Source organism: Poeciliopsis prolifica, unplaced genomic scaffold (assembly GCF_027474105.1).
Source record: "Poeciliopsis prolifica strain line A6 unplaced genomic scaffold, Auburn_PproV2 SCAFFOLD001, whole genome shotgun sequence".
In the NCBI taxonomy this organism is placed as follows: Eukaryota; Metazoa; Chordata; class Actinopteri; order Cyprinodontiformes; family Poeciliidae; genus Poeciliopsis; species Poeciliopsis prolifica.
The window spans coordinates 21,449,512-21,468,225 of NW_026562376.1; the positions used below are offsets into that span (position 1 = coordinate 21,449,512).

General features: G+C 39.6%; 1 protein-coding gene across 6 annotated transcripts in view; it reads right to left on the reverse strand.

Moving 5' to 3' along the window:
- ndrg4 (NDRG family member 4) overlaps positions 1–18,714 on the reverse strand; it is a 47,426-nt gene that overhangs the window by 4,424 nt on the left and 24,288 nt on the right. For 3 of the 6 annotated variants that reach the window (XM_055029278.1, XM_055029182.1, XM_055029446.1), the window contains 14 exons: positions 16,062–16,100; positions 10,319–10,424; positions 6,376–6,496; positions 5,624–5,686; positions 5,231–5,291; positions 4,707–4,793; positions 4,543–4,599; positions 4,290–4,393; positions 4,127–4,183; positions 3,791–3,842; positions 1,950–1,997; positions 1,596–1,631; positions 1,433–1,484; positions 1,248–1,286 (listed from right to left, as the gene is read on the reverse strand). In XM_055029278.1, the coding sequence (XP_054885253.1) occupies positions 1,248–1,286; positions 1,433–1,484; positions 1,596–1,631; positions 1,950–1,997; positions 3,791–3,842; positions 4,127–4,183; positions 4,290–4,393; positions 4,543–4,599; positions 4,707–4,793; positions 5,231–5,291; positions 5,624–5,686; positions 6,376–6,496; positions 10,319–10,424; positions 16,062–16,100 (922 nt within the window). Of the gene's footprint in view, positions 1–1,247; positions 1,287–1,432; positions 1,485–1,595; positions 1,632–1,949; positions 1,998–3,790; positions 3,843–4,126; positions 4,184–4,289; positions 4,394–4,542; positions 4,600–4,706; positions 4,794–5,230; positions 5,292–5,623; positions 5,687–6,375; positions 6,497–10,318; positions 10,425–13,002; positions 13,288–16,061; positions 16,101–18,714 lie in introns of those variants that run through there. The other 3 variants (XM_055029530.1, XM_055029366.1, XM_055029617.1) reach the window with 3 other exon arrangements.

Below are 18,714 nucleotides of genomic sequence, written 5' to 3' on the forward strand. Positions count from 1 at the left end.
TTACTAAGTAAATCCCATGGCTACATCACTTCCTGAAATTATTTGTTTCATCTGTAAGAAAAGGTCTGAAATGTCCAAGTCCCCACTGGATATCAGTTAATAACTGATTGATTGATTTATCAATCTATGATCTGTGAATAGTTAAAGTGTTTGACCGCACATCTCAACAGTACTTGGACAAATCTCATTAAAGACGAAAATAAAAAGTGTCCCACTGTTTTGGTTTCCACCACATGCAAAACACAGGAATAATGGGCGTGCAAAAATAATCTGCAATGTACGACACATTGCCTTTGTTCAATTTGAAGTCTTCATCAGCAACGTGTGGACACTCTAAACACAACTATATAATAGTGCACAGAAAACAAAGAGAAGCCCCGGTACTCGACAGTGTTAGGGACCACAGTCGCTAAATGATAAAAATCCGCTCTGTGTGAAATCAGGCCGTTCTGAAGCCCTGAGCTTCCAAAAAACGTGTTTCAGCAAAGCTGAAACGGCGTAAGAAAGCAAGACAGACTACAATGCAGACTCAGTTACACCTGTTTTCTGAAGAGGAAAGGGTAAAAAGCAACTTGTGAAAGAACACCCCAAAGATTTGATCAAAGTCATGTGGCTTGGAGGCAGTTCTGCCACATTTTAGGGAAAGATATGTAAACTACTGAACTTGAGGAACGTAAAATAAAATCTCAATGAATTCTCTCTCTTTTACACCGAGGACATATTTTTGGTATTTTGTCAGATAGAGAAAAATTGTAGTCAGATTTCTTGAGAAATTATTGATGTATGATCTATGTATCATTTCATACAGTGTATGAAAACGTCTGGTTTTCAGCATATATGCAAAAATATCCGCCTGGATGTCTCGACTCCCAGTGGGACCCGATTTTGCATTCATTTTCATTTGAGGACATTCTGTTTGTCGTGACTTTAATTTGAATGCTTTCGCTCAAAGCTAGCGTAACGCCATGCAAAGAGCATAATCGGGGGATGCGATGGAGTAGGAATGGGGGAACGGGGGAGTGAGGACAGTGTATTTTTCCACTGAAGGAAAAATTTGGTCTGATTAAGAAGAAATAAATAAAAAAAGTGAAACAGATAATCACAGCCCAAAAAATATTATAATATTCATAACCCAAGGGATGAACCAAAAAAAAAAAAAAAAAAAAAAAAAAATGGAAATAAATTTGAAAATGCCATTGAAGAGGGCAGCAGTAAGAGGTCAGAGCTGAATGGGAAGGAGGAAGTACCTGGCCCTCCACTTAACCTCCGATCCTTCACATTAGCAACTGAAAGAACGGGGCAAGGAAGACAGACGGTCAGATTAACAATTCATCTCCCTCCGCATTAAAACATTTTCTTCACATGAATGCTACAAAGACTTCTTCATGTTAATCTAATAATACTAATCTTAGGACAAGCGGAGGATACTCACTGTAGCCCATTCCCTGCAGGAAATACTTGAAGGCTTCAGTCAGCTTCCCTGGCTGGAAGAAAGTTCATCGGTTTTTAATTCAGTCACACTGCAAATGCCGCCCTCGTCGTTTGTCGGGGTGTTTGTTTTTGTTTGTGGGGAAGTCTTGTGTTTGTGATGTTACCTGTGTGAGCTGTGGCAGTCCACCAGAGTCAGCCATCTGCCACGGTAAGAAACCAAACATTAGCACTAAGATTCAAACATTTCAGCCCCAGAAGTTGTTTGCATCCGATTAGCAACTGCAGCATGCATCAGTTTACCCCATTTGTGAGTTTTAAAAGGAGCACCCCAGGGCAGTAGTTTGTTTTTGTTTTTTTTATCCTTTGTGCAGTCAAAATGTGCCTTTATGCAAATGACAGAGTACTTTATTCATTATATTTATTATTAAAGGCTAATTGTTGATAAGCTGCATTATGCCTTCAGATTGGTTCTTTAGGTCAATAAAACCAAATTAAGTAAAATAAAGATGAAAAGTCACCTTTAGGAAGGTGGTGTTGGTTGGATCCAGCTTGGAGTTGCACTCAACCTTGAAGACAAAATTAAACATTGCATTGTTTGATTTTACTTCAGTTGTACTTAGTGTCAGCATTTTCATAGCAGAGTAGTTGTCATTAACGCAGCTCCAGCACAAGAGATATTTTTGTGAACATGTTAGATCGACTGAGTTTTGTGTTCTTGCATTTTATTTTTCATTTTCCTTATACACAACTCTAAAATCCATAAACCTCACTCAGAATTAGCGGTGAAGCACACTTCCAAGTGGACTGCATGGACCCAGATGGTGCAGTGTGCTGCAGAGATGAGTCAGTCTGGCTGGCCGAGGCTCGGCTGAAGTGTTCACACTCATAAATCAGACAGATGTGCACTAATTCACGTGAGGCAACGCTGCCCAGACACAAACGCACAAAGTGAACATCACGCACATGGCAGCTCTTTTCACTCTGCTGCTAATTGGATGCTAATTAATAAAATGATGCCAAAAACAACAAAATGTAGGTCGGGCCACAGGACAGGAATAGGAAATGTCAAACAGAAAAATCCATTCATATCTCAACGTAGGGAGATCACTTCAGCAGCTCCTGCCTCGTAAATGAGAAGACATTGAATATTAAACTGTGAGAGCCAACAAAGCAACTTCTGTTTACATCCCTCCTCCTCTTCACACTCCGCATCTTCATCGCCGGTCCACTTTCCTTTCTGTAGGATGTTTCATAACAACGTCCCTCCCTGCTGCCTCCAGCGGAGAGACAAGAATCTGGGCACGCTGCAGATTAACTGGTGCAGAAGGGCATGCATATCTGGGTCACTTCGAACTAGGGAACCCCAGAGACACAGCCAGGCCATCTGTCCCTTTGAGAATACACACACACATCTGCACACCTATAGGATCGCAGATATGCATCATCCTCATAAAGACACACAGATGGACAGCATTCCTGCAGGTGCAGCGGGGTTGTGGAGTAAGAGGACCGGGTTTCTGCTGGCTGACCTGTTTCTGTTTACCTGGATGAGAACAAACAGTTGCTGACTGAACGAGCCAAGAGCAAAACAATGAATGGAGCAGGGAGGGGAGGGCGGTCTGCTGCCTGGAGCTCCAATTAGACTCTTGTTTATTTACTCTGACTCACGTTGACAGGCTCCTGCCAAATAAGGAAGGCTGCTGACAGAAGAACTACATTTTTACAAAACACTGATCTCCTGTATGAGACTTTTGAAACGTTTAGTTCGGCAACAAAATGGCACCGTTTTGACCGTGAGTGAGGAGATGAATTCAATTGGGCCCTTTATGCATATCTTCAGGGAATTTTTAAAAAAATTATTTCATTTTTATAAACATCAAAATGAAATATGAGTACAAATCAAGTTTTTGATATCTGATTATATGTGTTGTAACATTTACAAACTTCCGGGGAACCATCCAGAAAAAAATGACTAAATTGTCACTAACAGCAGTTTAGCCGACATCCACATGTTGTCGGCACTGAACTAAAGGGCTGTTTCACTGTTTTTTGAAGAGTCTGGGATGCATTCAATTGCCTTCAGTTCAAACACTAAAATAGGCAGATTTACTTTGCAATTTCGTCTAAAGTGCAACACTGAACACAGTGGACAAGTCAAACTTACACGGACTAAATTGTTTAGAAAACAGTTTGTTTGTTTCTTTGTAAAAAGAATAGAACAGATCTTCCTTTTGGTCCAATATTTTAGTACATTTTTGAGTGGTCACATTTTCTTTTGCCCCAGATCGTCTCAAGTCTCATCTTGTTACGAACCGGCTGTGCTGTTATGCCTAGACATGAATTATGATGTAGGACTCACCACTCCCTCTTCAGCAGGAGCGTTGTCTCCTACAACCAGCATCACTGGACACCTGCAGAAAACCCATCAGCATTTAGGATATTCTTTCAAATTCTCTTGGTTTTACTGAATACTTTACTGTCAAAGGCTTTGCAACGTTTTTGAACAAAGAAACAAAACTCCTATTTTTCTATACTCATGGGAAGTCATGTTGTGATCACTATCAGTCAATACAAACAACTACAACTATGAATTTTTACCACGTAAAACCAACAGAAGTACTTTGTAAACAGGTTTGGTCCAAATCATGAAGCATGCATGAAGCTGTGCAGTGAAAATAAGTTCCTAGAAACTCACTTCAAGGTCTTGGCATTAATTGTTGTTCCGCCACGGTTCATCTCCAGGTCCCTCCGACTGAAACAAACGAACAAAAGAGGAAAACCATGCAAGTTTGAGCCTCTCTGTGAAATAAAGATTTTGCCTTTCAGACTGGAGCGTGACGGTGGGTTTGCTCCCTCACCTGTTGTACATGTTCCAGAAAAGCTGAAGGTTTTGGTGGTTGACGGAGTTGGTTATCTGTTGTCGGTAACTCTGGACCAGTTCTGTGTTGTTCACCATTTCGTCCTGCGTGCACACAAAGCACCAACCACTCAGGGAAATTCAAAAGTGAATCAGAAAAAGATTAATTTACTGCATTCTGCTTGGGTTTTGTAAAAAATAAAATAAAGAGAAATGGGAAAGTGGTGAAAAAAAAAAAAGAAGTCTGATCATACCTGGCTGAAGAGATGTGGCAGCACAGTGTCGGGGATGGTGCTGGTCAGACCTGACAGCTAAAGATGCAACGATGACACACGTTTCCATTACTGATAGCTGCTTGACACAAAAAGGAAGACTTTTTAGGAAGACCTGAATTATAAGTGTGATCGAAAAGAGGCACCTTTGACGCAGCCCAGTCAATCCATCCTTTGCCATTCGGGTCGATGTTGAGCAGAACCAAACCCTCCACCATGTCAGGGAACAACAGCTGAGTAAAGAAGAATAAAGCACCACAACTACTTTAATGGAAACTCATTTAAGTGCTGCTCCTTACATTTACGTCACTTTAGGTATAAATGTGAAATAACAATTTCTGGAAAATCTGTGACTAAATTTATACCACAGTGATGTGCTGTAACTGTGTGCGATTTTCCATTGATTTTGACAAATTGTTTCAAAATGCCTGCAGTGGTCGCTGTAGCTACAAACACTTAGGTTCAAGTCAACCAAATAGGAAAAAAAAAATATACATTTTTGGGTAAATTTTTACATGCAGCAAATGGTAGAAATGTGCCTAAAGTTGAGACATTATTAAACATTAACTGGACGTTGTTGCAGTGGAAAGCGCTAAAAACACTTAAAGATTTATAAAGAAGTTGATAATTCACAAAGAGGTGCAGGATGTAGGAAAAGAGTTTAACTCACAGCGAATTTGGCCAGAATATAAGCTCCAGCTCCGACTCCGATCCCAACGATGCTCTTGAATCTGATAATAACGATATTAATAATAATAAGATAGGCAAAAAGTCATGTAATCTACCCAGTGTTTGTTCAAATAAAACAGCTGTACACGTAGGAAGCAAATATAAATCTCAGCTGAATCAAGTTTAAAAGCAAAACCTTAAATAAAACCTACATTTGCTCAATACTTTATAAATGTTGTAAAATGAAGCTTGAAGCTGTTAACTCAAGCTGCAACTGTTTTTTTTACTATCATCCGCAGTTATTTCCAACAATGTTTGGTTTCTCAGACACTGAATGCAACATAAACACACATAAATTTGCAGGCAATTCAGTTTTAGTGCAAATGACACCGACCCAAAATGCTGCACAACAGTGGGCAGCATCCCAGCCAGCTGGTCCATGGTGGGATACTGGTACCTGTGGAGGAAAAGGACAGAGTTTGTCTTTTTGATTCAAATGACTGAGCAGACAGGTAATCAGTCGCTCACTAAAGCCATGTAATAAACTCTTCTTTATGTCCATCTGTCGCTCCTATCATTCACTTGGGGTCATTTTAAACTGAATGCGGCGCTAATATGCTAATAAATATCAGCATAGTTACATATATAAACAAATTATGTCCTACAACAGATAATCAAACCTCTTAAAATGCTAAAACATCCCTAATTTATCAATGGCTTTGCTCTTTTTAATCAAAGATTTCTTGCATTTTTCGCCCAGATCGATTTTCTAATTACATATAGTTTGTATTGTGTATAACTATTTATTTAACAATGTTACATATTAAGTATTTGCCGGTATAAAAATGTAGGACTCTGTAATCTTTACCTTTTTCTTGATTATATTTATAAACCCTTAGTTACACTGATAGAGTAATGTAGAAAAAAAATAATAATATTAATCAGTAAAAAAGGATATATGCTTAAAATGATAGTTTAGTAATAACATTTTTGTCAAAAACAAGTAAAGAATTGGTGTCTTTGGAAACTTAATCGTCCCCAGCTTAATCACAGGCATAAACACTTGATAGTTAAAGTGTCCAATGATGAACATGTCTCCATTCAACAGTGACATTTGTCTTTTTTAAAAGACGAAGCGCTTCACACCCTTGTGGGAACTGCGACGCTCCAACGTGTTGCCCCGGGGCGTCGACGTGACAGATCACAAAGTGCTTGGTGATCTCCTGCATGTCCTCGTTATTGAAGAAGGGATTGAAGCACATTTTGTCTGGAGGAGGGAAAAAAGGCATAGTGATGGAGGGATAGGAGCAGAGAAATGTAATCTTATTGAATAATTGAATATGCATCACACTTTGACTAGACCTGACTGTTGCTGGCGTGGCTAATTATTAACAGTTGTGAAATTATTATTGGGGTTTATAAGAAGTACTAAGTGTTAGTCTAAAATGAAAAATTTAAACCTTTTATTTTATTTCAAAATATGTTGTGCAAGTTTCTAAACTTTCTCTATTTTGAGCTGTAATGGTAACTTTAACTAGAGCTACTTATGATGCTTTCAAGATTCTCTAGTAATTCTCTATATTTTAGTGCGACTGAAATATTTAACTGAACTATACCGTAGTAGTAAAACCATCACTTTAACTGCGTAAATTTACAACATACAAACAAATTTTAATGTTACACTTGGTGACAATGTAGTCATATCTAACTAAAGCTAAACTTTAATTTGTCACATTTTTCCTAACCAAGCAGTTTTGGGGGGATTGAAATGTGTCAAAATATTCAGCTTTAACTCAATATTTGTGAGATTGATTTTTATTTTGCATAACTTTCAAATAACATCTGTGAAAGCAATAAAAATGCAGTTACAGTTAGCCTGAGCCAAAACTAAACGGCACCTGGTCAAACAATTAAATAACTTGTGTTAAGAAAATTTTTCAAGCCCAAACTAAATATGAGTGCATTTAGTTCTGTTTTAGTTCCTGCTTTGAAAATGCAAACAGTGAAACTACCCTGAACTAAAGCTAAACACTGTCACATTTTTAGACTGTCACAATATTAGACAAACAATGTCTAATATTGATTAGAACTGTTGGTTTTGTCACTGAATTAAAGCTTTGATTTAAACTGAACATGAAAAACACGCAAAACAAGAAACTGCCAGAAGTGATTCTTGTTTTCATCTGCGGTAATGAATACAAAAAAAACAAAAAAACAAAAAAAAAAAATACAGATATTTGCAAGAACTTTTTAACTTTCCAAAATTTCTGACTGCCTTACTTGGTGTTTCCTGGTTGTTGACACTAATTTTTGTGCTTGCCAGGCTGCATCTATCTTAGAATGTAAAAATATTTTTAGTTTCTTAAATCCAGAGAATCCAGCTTGTTGTGGCAATGACTCACAAAGGATTAGTTTTAGACTCGGAGCCCTATTTCCTGAGGCGCGGTGGGAAAAACTCGGAACATTAAACTCGAAACATTAAACTCTGGAATGGCTTAATCTATAGTGTCAGCGCTTCCTCTGTCCTCCTCCCACCGGTTCTGCGGTCGTCCTACTTTAAGCCTGTGTGTGGTGAATCGGTGAAGCCGCGCATCAACAATGTTTCCTCCTCAGGGCTCTGACAGAGCGGCTTTAATTAAATGAACCAATTAACATGGCAACTGGGTTAGAAAAGAAAAGTAGGGGAAGGCAGGAAAAGAGGGAGATGTCCGGCCTTTCTAACAGCAGCGGCTTTGCATTGCAGGCTTATGAGAATGTGGTCATTACGTTAAGTGAGCATCACTGAGGTGAGAACTTCCCCATCAAGAACACGCTGAATCATCGACGCACGCTTGGTGTCTTGCCCTCCCATCGACTCCATGACCTACTTTCTCTTTTTGGACTTTCTTTTCCTCACCCTGTGCAGAAGCTCAAATTCTCCTCCCGTCTTCATCCTGCGTTTTTTTCTGCAGTCGGATTGAAAACTTCAGCTCCATCATCTGCAACAATTCCTGCTGCATAACCTCTTTTCTACTTCTCAAACTGACCCTCTGTATGCTCACTTCTAATCCGTTTCTCTTCATTTCATTTTCCATGTAGCCCCCCGGACGCCACACACACACACACACACACACACACACACCCCCACACACACACACACACACTCACACACACACACACACGCTCACGCACGCACACACACACACACACACTCCTTTTTTCCATGTTTTCTCCTCTCCAGTGTTCCTCATCAGTCCTCTGGCAGATTTTTCCCCTATCTGCTTATTAAGCCTTATTTTAACGGAAGACTGAATTTCCACCCAGTTTCAGACATATTTCTCTGCTTTTTGAGCATTTTCCTCTGTCCTGTGGTGAAATGATAAGCTGCAGATGCTAAGAGTCACGTGGCTCTGCTGCAGGAAAATACATAATTATTTCTTTGTTTCCGTTCTTAATTTTTAGTCTATGGGGTCAATTATAAGAATCCTCCCCCCTCCTAACTTATGACTTTAGGCAGAATCAGGGAACAAAGCAGCAGGTCACTTAGCAAAAACAATTTGATATCTGCAGTCATCCCAGCATTGGGTGCTGCACCCAGCCCCCCACCACCATCTTTATCCCACCTTCGCTCATTGAGGCAGAGCCGCATTGCTGCTGGTTGGCCCCACCCACTTCTCTCTGCAGGATAGGGATGTTTTTCTGACCTACATTTCATCCACGCCTCTTTCATCACCTCTTTACTATTTTCGTCTTTGCATTTTTTACATAACCGCCCCTCTGAGACAGTTTCTGTCTCTGTATCGTTTATCTAGCGTCTGATTTAATGAAATGCCAATCGGGTAGTGTTGCATTCTGGCATGTGAGGCGTTCGTGCGGCGACCTTCAACTTTGACACAGATCAACGCACAGAGATTGAGGCGATCTTTGTGCAGCGAGTGAGTCATAATGCTGTTTTAGCTCTTTTGAGACTGTTCTTTTGTCCTCATTCAGGATAAATTAGCATTTTTTTTACTTGATGAACTCAGTAACTGGGATTGTCTTCATTTGCATAATTGGCTTTAGCCATTTTTCAGACTTACATCTGTGTGATTATCCTGATTATCTGCCATTCCAAAGCCATTCTAAGCTGCATAAGTTACACCAGGCTGTCCTCATTGGGTTTAACGTTGGATTTGAAAGTTTTCTAGAGGTTAAACAATTAGCTACTTGAAATACGTATAGTAAGAAATTAACACGTTTGGCTGTCTTTAATGATTATATTTTATTTTTTAAAAGGCAGAACTGATGACGTCTAGAACTAATTGAAACCTAAGTACAGAGTGACAAGTCTGAAATGTATTTTCCGTGTGTATTTTTACATCCTTATTAATCTCAAATGAAGCATTGTTTATGATCTTCTCTTTATTCTAGGCATCTATTTTTTGTATTAATATAAAAAAAAGTGTGTGTTTTTGTCATGAATCTACCTGGTTGCACATTTTAATGATACGTTTTACACACAACTGTCTTGAAACTTGTCATCTTGAGATGTGATGAAAAAGTTAAACAGATATAATGTTGTTGTCATCCGTATTAGTAATAAAACCTACTCCAAAATGTTGAAAGTACCGACTTCATTAGTTTTGTTTTCTATTTGGCATCAAGATTTTAAACTGGTTTCATTACCTGCATAACCGCAGTCAAAAAGGCCAGTCATTTATTGGCTATCGAACAAAAGTACAGCAGACAAAATAAGAGAACTTCCTGTAAACATTGTCCATAGCCTGAAGCTTTTATATCGCAGTCTAAGCTTTGAAAAACATACTTTGAATTTGTGCACAATAGTCACCTTGCAAAAATCCCACTCATTGTGGTCAGCTCCTTTTTTCTTGCTTTAAAGTTCCTTCTCCTTTCATCTTGCTCAAAGTTGAGATTCTGATTTGTATATAAATAGTTTGTTTTTTTTGTACCAATTCAAAAATGACTTCCTTTATTTTTGTAGATATCACTTCAGCCTTATGGTGCCCATTAAACAGAAGATCAGGATGACAAAGAGGGCCAATTATCGCCTCTCCAAGGCAATAATTGGCCCTGGCAGCACGTTTTTTTTTTTTTTCTTTTGAATACTCACGGTTCAATCCCACATCATGGTAGGTGAGAATCGCAGGCTTGTTCCCCTTGGGAGCGCCTCGGATCACCACATGCAGCATCCCGTAAGGAGTCTCGACATCATGCTCCTGTGACACATGCAGAGACTCACACTCACCTGGTGGCCCAACAAATACATGAATCCATCTGGACTAGGCTGCGTTCACTTGACTTTGACTAAACTTACTTCTGTGCTATGAAAAACCATTTAGCTGTTTATTATTGGAACAAAATTGGTCCAAATAATTAAGAAATAAAAGGGATAGAAAGATAAACGCACATATTTCAGTTTTATCTTCAATGTACTGAAAGTTACATTCCTTAAGTCTCTCCTTTAGCCATAGTTTTCTTCCACATCAGATGTTTTCTAGTTTTGATAGTTTTAGAGTTTTCTATCATATGGGACATTTCATACAGGCCATGCATGATTTAATATCCATGAAGGCTTTGGACTCACCTTGACACCGAGTGGCTTAAAGTGATTTCCAATAATCTATTCTGGGTATGCCCTAAGACAAGTTCATGTTTTTATATTACTCTGATCAATCATTTCTACCAACGAGTCGTTATTTAGCATAGTGACACTAAGTTACCTGGCGTTGCTATGGTTCGATCAGAATCTGTGACAAGAATTTGAGCCATGAGAATTAATTGGCCAAAACTGGGATCGAAACCTAGATAAGGCGAAATGAGATTGTTAGGTATTTTCCTCGAACCTTACATTAAAAATAACCACAGACAACGTATATGAATTTATTTATGGTCCAGCTTCTGCGCAAAAGGAGAAGGCTCTATCCACTACTTTTGCAAGCGTCAGAGCGTTCTGCTCTGCTTTCAGTGAGCTGCCTTTTTATTGTCACAGAAGAACAGTCACATGGTGCTGTCAGAAAACAACAGAGATTGTAAAACACTTAACACATACAGACCAACAACTCAGTTCCAGGTGTGATATCCTGATCTACCATCTGAGCCCAGTTCAGCTCTGGGTCAAACTATCAATTAAGGAAATGAGCAGATAAACACAGGAAGACTTTAAAGTCCGAGGACCATAAAGTATTATGACCTCATGTGAAGACAGTTGTATCTTCCAGGCCAGGTTATACACACATAAGGAAGAGAAAACTTTAGCAAAATGATAATACCAGAAAATCTCTAACAGAGATTATATGCAATTATGAAACGTGAGCCTATTTGTTCTGGGAACATAAGAACAAATACAGTGCTACCAATTGTGCCACTGTGCAGCCTGCAGAGGTTTTTAATTCAAGATTAAAAAAGAAAAGATTTAAAAGATTGTCTTTATTTGACGTTTATAATGCAATATAATGCTTTCTTGTAGTTTGGATATATTTAACGCAAAAATAAGATTTTTTATTTTTTATTTTTTTTTGGTGTCTGCCCCTTGGACATTGATTCCTTGCAAGTATTTCATTATGTTTAAAATATGACATCACTCAAATAAAATAATCATAAGCAGATACTGTCGCTAGACATAAAAAGCTAGTTAGAGCGTGAGTCAGAGCCTTTCACCAAGCCTCTATGTTCAGACAGAGATCTGTGAAACCAAAACAGAGGAAGACGTCGCATCATCAGCTGAGCCGTGAATCAAAACGTCTCATGTTATGACCCACATTTTGTCTTCTGGTCACAGCCAGGCAAATTCAAAATGGAGGTATGAAGCAAATGCAACTGGACACACACACACACACACACACACACACACACACACACACACACACACACACACACACACACACACACACACACACACACACACACACAGAGCAGTGATCACTGTGACTGGATCCACGCTTTAAGCTGCATTGAAACCTCTCTAATGATGCTGCTGCAGCCTCTCCTCTCTGGAGCAAACAGACCCTGAATTGTATCCTGACATTACATCACTGTTGTCCTCATCCCTGCATGTTTATTTTTCTTTTTACCCAGACCTGAGTATAAAAGTCTGCTGCTGTCAATCTCCCAGTTTGGAGAAACACAAACATTCTACATCTATCCCTTCGTAACATGAAATAATAATAAACACGCAGACAGCAGCTAAGTGCCAGAATTTTTCTGTAATCCTCCCTACAGGCAGAGAGTCATGCAGGATAGTTATGAATTAATCCAGACCGCGTATCTCGCTGTTAGTTCAGCTTTAAAATCACTGTTATCCACAGTCAGCGTTCTAATTTAAGGCAGCTACTGCATGAGGAGGTGTGTTTTCCAGGATGTCTCAGTGTGTGCATCAGCTCAGATGAACACAGAAAAGATGAAAATGACCTCCGAACATTTGGGTTCTGCAATAACAACATGTCAGCATGTTTCCTCTGCAGAAAGAGCCGAAGGAAAAAGGAGGCAAGCGGTAAACATTTTCTCACCTATAACTAGATTTTTGAAAAAGATCAAATAGCCTATTCCTCCTCAGATTGGCCTCTGAGACTGAGCTTCAGGATGTCAACATCCAACTGCATTTGTCCCACTGCGCCAATATGTGTCAGTGGGACAATCCCGGAGGAGGGAGCATCATTTGGTACTGATGCTGCAGGAGAAGGCAGACCCCACACCAGCATGCGCGATGAACGTTTTAACATCAGGCAGAAGCAACAACAGCTCAACCCCCCAAAAAACACTCCCATTGGTGTTGTTTTGTTTGCACTCATCACTCACCCCATCCCAGCACTCAGGCATGGCTGCAGCGTGTTAACTGACGGCTGCGGGAAGGCAGACGAGCGGCAGGACCTCTCCTGTTTTACGGGACTAGGTCCTGGTGATGCACTCGCTGGAGGATGGAGGGCTGGATGGTGAGTGCCGCAGAGTCTTTGTCTGCTCTGCAGGCAACAACGCGCTCTTATTCTGGGAGCAGCTGCCCCTCCTCTCTCTTTCCTCCCTCACACATCCCTCACCCTGCCTCACGTACTCCACACGGCGGAGGCAGGAGAGCGTGTGTAGCATGTTGGTGATAGGCTCAGAGATCTGCCCCCCCCTCACACACACACACACACACACACCCCCACACACACCCCCACACACACACTGTCTTATTGGCTTGACCATCATGTCAGTCATCAGAGGCTCTCTCATCAGCAACACTGCGCGTGATTCGATGCGATGTTTACCTGTTTTTCTCTATGATCTTGTTTTGCTCCTGACTTCTGACAAACAAATTAGGCCAACAGTTACAGTTAATTTCAGATGTGGCTCATTTTAGCAACGCAAATGCAGATGTGCAATGCATGTTTTTTTTTTTATTATTTGTGAACCCCTTTGTTCAGAGCAGCATGACTATTGTTTATTTCAGACTGAAATTGGTCATTTTGCTGCACATTTTTTTGCTCACACACACACAATATTTTTTCTTTTTTTTTTATTAAACAAATGAGACCAGGATTCTGCTAAATTAATTCTATGTGTTTCTCTGAACAACAAATATATTTGGGGGAACAAGATTTAAAATTTTAATTCAATGATCTTGTTGCAGAAGCATGCACACCTTTGTGTAGTTTGATGCCACGATTCGGTGGATGCTGAAAAACGTAAAACATGGCCGCTCTAGTGGAGTTCAAAATGCAACTTTGCCTGGCTGCCATTCAAAAAGATGAGTCAACGCTTTAGGCACAGCATGGTGGCTTCTTTCTTCTCCATCTAATTAGCAACAAAACCAGAAGCTAAACCCCAACAAAATGGCATCAGCATCACCGCCAATAATTGAGCCAGCAACTAGTGAAAATACTATCAGAACATAATTAACAGCTATTTGTGTTGGAAGTCGATGGGCACAGCAGTGGAAATCAACAGAAAAGACACAATGGAACAAATAGGATTTAGAGTAAATAAATGGGCGTCTTCAACCTTGCAAAACTCTGGCTCAAGAATGAAACGTGCAATGTTTTTGTCCAGCACTCAACCCTGTACATTTCTGACACATCTGCAGTGACAACGATGTGACCTTGACTCTCCCACCTCGTCGTGTGGGAGCTGCAACCGACTGGGCCTAGCGATGAAGCGGAGTCAGGCTCACCGCGCTGTGCGACGCTCACAGACACCGAACCCACATTTCTCTCCAGTTACAGCAACACAGTGGAGAACCAGCAGCCTACGTGCACATCAAGGTGGCAGCAATGGTGTGTCGACTGCAGAGCCTCCCCCTCTCTCTCTGCTCTGTGCCGACGTTCATCAACAGATCCTTTGTCCTGTCTCTGCGACTTCCACTCGGCCTTTCGATCTTTCACATTTTTTCACTCCATCATTCCTCTTTTTTCCGTCAGACAGATCACTCAGGATCTTTCCCCTGCTGTCATTGATGTTGTCCCCGTTTTGTCACCCACACACAGGAGATTAACTCTCTCCCTGCTGACTCTGCATCCTATCAGCTTCAAACTAATAAACATCCTGCATGACTGATTCCCTGATGTTCACATCATATTGCCTTATTATTATTATTATTATTATTATTATTATTATTATTATTATTATTATTATTATTATTATCTAAAAATTTAATTTGGTGCTGCAATCTTCTGCAATCTCTCCTTTTTGTTGTCACGGCCTCATGAACCAGGTTTTAAAAACTGAAAATGTAAAGACAAATGACATTATATTGTCACTGTACAGGTTTAAAAGATTAGAGCAGAAAGGAACAAAACAAAAGTGGTCTTCGGCTGAATACTCTTCACTTCACTGACTTCAGAGTGAACGATTTAGCAGGTCACTGTTTAAAAATAATCACACATCACACTGAACCTTCCTGCTTCATTATTGCAGCACCGGAGCTCTCAGATGAGGTGAGGTGTGATAACAGAGGAGAGAGAGAAACTTTAGCAACTTTAGCTGTAGAGAAACTTGCTGTCACACTTGACTGCCACTTATCGCTGAAGGAACTTAAGCTCTGATCAGCAAAAGCAATCGGGAGCAATCCACAAGATTTCGAAATGGTTTATTGAAGATCAGAAACTGCGAAACATTCACACCTGGCCTCAAGCAACGTGGAGTCGAGGCGTTGAACTGGATGTGCTTCACAGTCTGCTTTGGGTTATCGTTTTTTTTTTTTTTTTTTTTTCCCCTCCATTGTTTCCTCCTCGCTAACGAGTTGTTAGTTCAAAACTTGAAGTCATCTGAAAAGCTTAGTGCTGCACTAAGCTGTTCTACTACTGAGGTGGTAAGCTACTGACTGCTGATTACAGCTCCACAAAACTCCACTTGAGAGGCTGAATATGACATATGAATATGACATAAGAATATGACATATGAATATGACATAAGAATATGACATATGAATATGACGCAGCCATCCTGGGCTTGATTTGCAACCTTCAAACTTTGTTTCAGACATTCCTCCTCTCTTATCTCTTCCCATTTCCTGTTTCATCATTATGAATAAATGTCATTGGTGCCACGAAAATAGATTTAAAAGAAATAATAACATTTTTACAAAAACTTCTTAAACGCAAGCATTGATTTTGTGCATGAAAGCAACAAAGTCTTGACTTTCCCACCCAGACGAACCACACACTCCCCATAACTCTGCATAAAATTAGTGTGTATCTCTTTCAGGACAGCAGCTACTATCTCAGGCCTAGGAATAAAATATGAATTCCTACATTAAGACCGTTGACCCAAGCAAAGCATGTCCAAAGGGAATGAGCAAGGAAACACCACGAACCGCCACAGAGTGAGAAAACAGAGACGACTGCAATAGTTATAGAGTGGAGGAGTGAGAGGGTTCGTACCTTCCAGTCACCCGGTGGCATCAGTTGTTCAGGGCATTCCTGGTCAGGGAGGCAAAGCACATGAAACACATAAAAACCATTATGTCAAGATAAGAACAAGAAAAAAGTGTGTGAACTTTACTGACAAGGAGCAAAACATCCATTGTTGGAGAGACGACAGTAGCGCTCTGTCGGTCCAAACAGGGCATGCTAAGGCAGCATATTTACCATCAGCTGTAGCTTTAGTAGTAGAAAAAAAAAGTTGCAAACTTTAAAATAAAAGGTAGTTCATGTCTTTGAACTTGCAACGCCTCTAAATGTAATCACCCTGTTTGGGTGTTTCAGCCTTTTTCTTTACTTTTCTTTTTTGTTGTTGTTGTTAAAAATGAAACCAGAATCAATGTAGTTTGACATTTTGTGAAGAATCCACAGAGTATATTTGTATGTCAGAGGCAAAATTGATTTTTACGATGTAGCATCAATTCACTAAATATATATCTGGGAAATTAATGATTGCACCCATATTCCTTATTAAAAAGAAATCCGGCAGACAGATTTGTCACAGTTTGTAAAGTGAAGATTACCAGAGAGTAGTCAATGTAAGTCTTTGCTTTTTTTCCCGATTGAGACGTTTTCAGCCACAGGCGTATCGATCTCAAGGGATGTGAATATTTATGTGCTCTTTATGTTTTTTTTTTTTTGCAAATTCTTGTCCCAAAACCCAAATTCTATTGTTCATAGTTTCATTTTTTCAAAGCAATTAGATGCTGAATCAAACAAGTAGGGCAAATACTTAGAGATATTTCACTGATACCACAGCAAACTAATAAACAGGCTTGAAAGGTAAACATCGCAAAGAATTCAAGAGTATGAAAATTACTCAAAAATGTTTTCTCTTCACTTTTTAAGCACCTTGACAACTATTCAATCATACAAATTAATTCTGAATATTTAATATAATACAATGGTAATTGTCTAATTTACGTCACAGATTTCTGAATGTCCGTTGACATCAGCTGTTTTTTTTTATTTCCTCCTTGTTTATTTATGTATTGATTTTGATCTGTGGATTTCGTGAGACTGTTTCCCGAATAGAAACCTCACATAAATGTTTAACGTGAAGGATGTGTGGGAAATTGAGAAGAGCGCCAAATTAAATGATGGTGAAAGATGGTGTTTGAACACATGATGCTGTGCAGCAGCCAGATCCCTTCTCATGGCAAACCACCTCGCAATCGATCCGAATCAACAAGCAGTCGGTACCTCGCAAAAGTACTCAGACCAGACGAAACCTTTTCACAACCGTAAATCACTTGTGCACTTTATTTGGACTTTTGTGACATGCCAACACAAGGTACCACATGGACATGAAGGAAGACGATACTTGGCATGCAAAAGCTGCAATTTTTCAAATATACATTCACTGATTTGTTTATAGCACAACGAGTGAACAAAAAAGCATCATAAAGACGAGGAAAATGCTTTATAAATCTAAAATCATGCGTCTGTCCACCTTTCAGTTATGTGCTATGGTTTGTGTTGATCTGTCATATAAAATCCCTAATAAAACACCTTGAATTTAGCAATGTGATATGTGAAAAACCTGAAGGAGTAAGAGTACTTTGGCAAGTTCAATCCAACAGTCATCAATTTGTTGGTTTTGACGTTGTAGGCGTAGGCTTTATGTAAATTATGTTTTGCCTTTCAGGTGATTTTGAACCTCAAGATGGAATCTGGTCTTTGATGTATTGACATAAAACACATATACTACATGCGTAAGAACAACATATATATATATATATATATATATATAATATATATATATATATATATATATATTTTTTTACAAACTTTCTGCACACCAAAACAGGTTCACTCATCATACACATAGTTAAAAAGCCGAGAGCACAGCAGGAACATCTGTAAATCTTAATAAGACAAAAAAAAAAAAAAAACAAATTAAGGGTGCGGATGTGTGGTTAGACAGTTTGTCTGAACAGGTGGCCCGTCTCCTTGTTGGACATGCACACCTCTGGATTTGTGGGGTTAGTCGGGGATGCTTCAGATAGAAAACACACACGCACACACACGCACACACACACACACACACACACGCACGCACACACACACACACAAGACACAAATATAAAACCACGACTGAAGCAAAAGAGGTGAACAATGGAAACAAGATGTGAAATTTTAGCCGAGTAGCTGTGACGACTTGAAAGAAAATGACAGGAGAGCCACAGAGTTAGAGGAGGGAAACACCTAAAGAAAGAGAAACAAGTTACAAAAACCACAGGATCTGAAGCTGCCCCAAAACCCCCCAGAAACTGCCCTATGAGAAATTTTGGAGTGAATTTTACATTTTCCAATGCGTTGCTTTGTTTGTGCCACATTAACAGGATGTGTTAATGGTGATTGAATGAATTTAACTCATCCTCCAAGGAGAGGTGTGGTTTTGAGGCGACTTAGATCCCCATAAGACTTATTTCATGCAGGTGGTTATATTTTGTTTTGTTCAAACAGGGAAGATGTTAGTGATGGTAGTAAGGTGGTCGGACCAGCAGGTGGCACTCTTCTCTTCCTTTTAACACTCAACACCCATGTAGAAGATGTGTCATGGCTCAGTTTAGAAAGATGTGAACCAAAGGAAATGAATTCTTACAGGTGG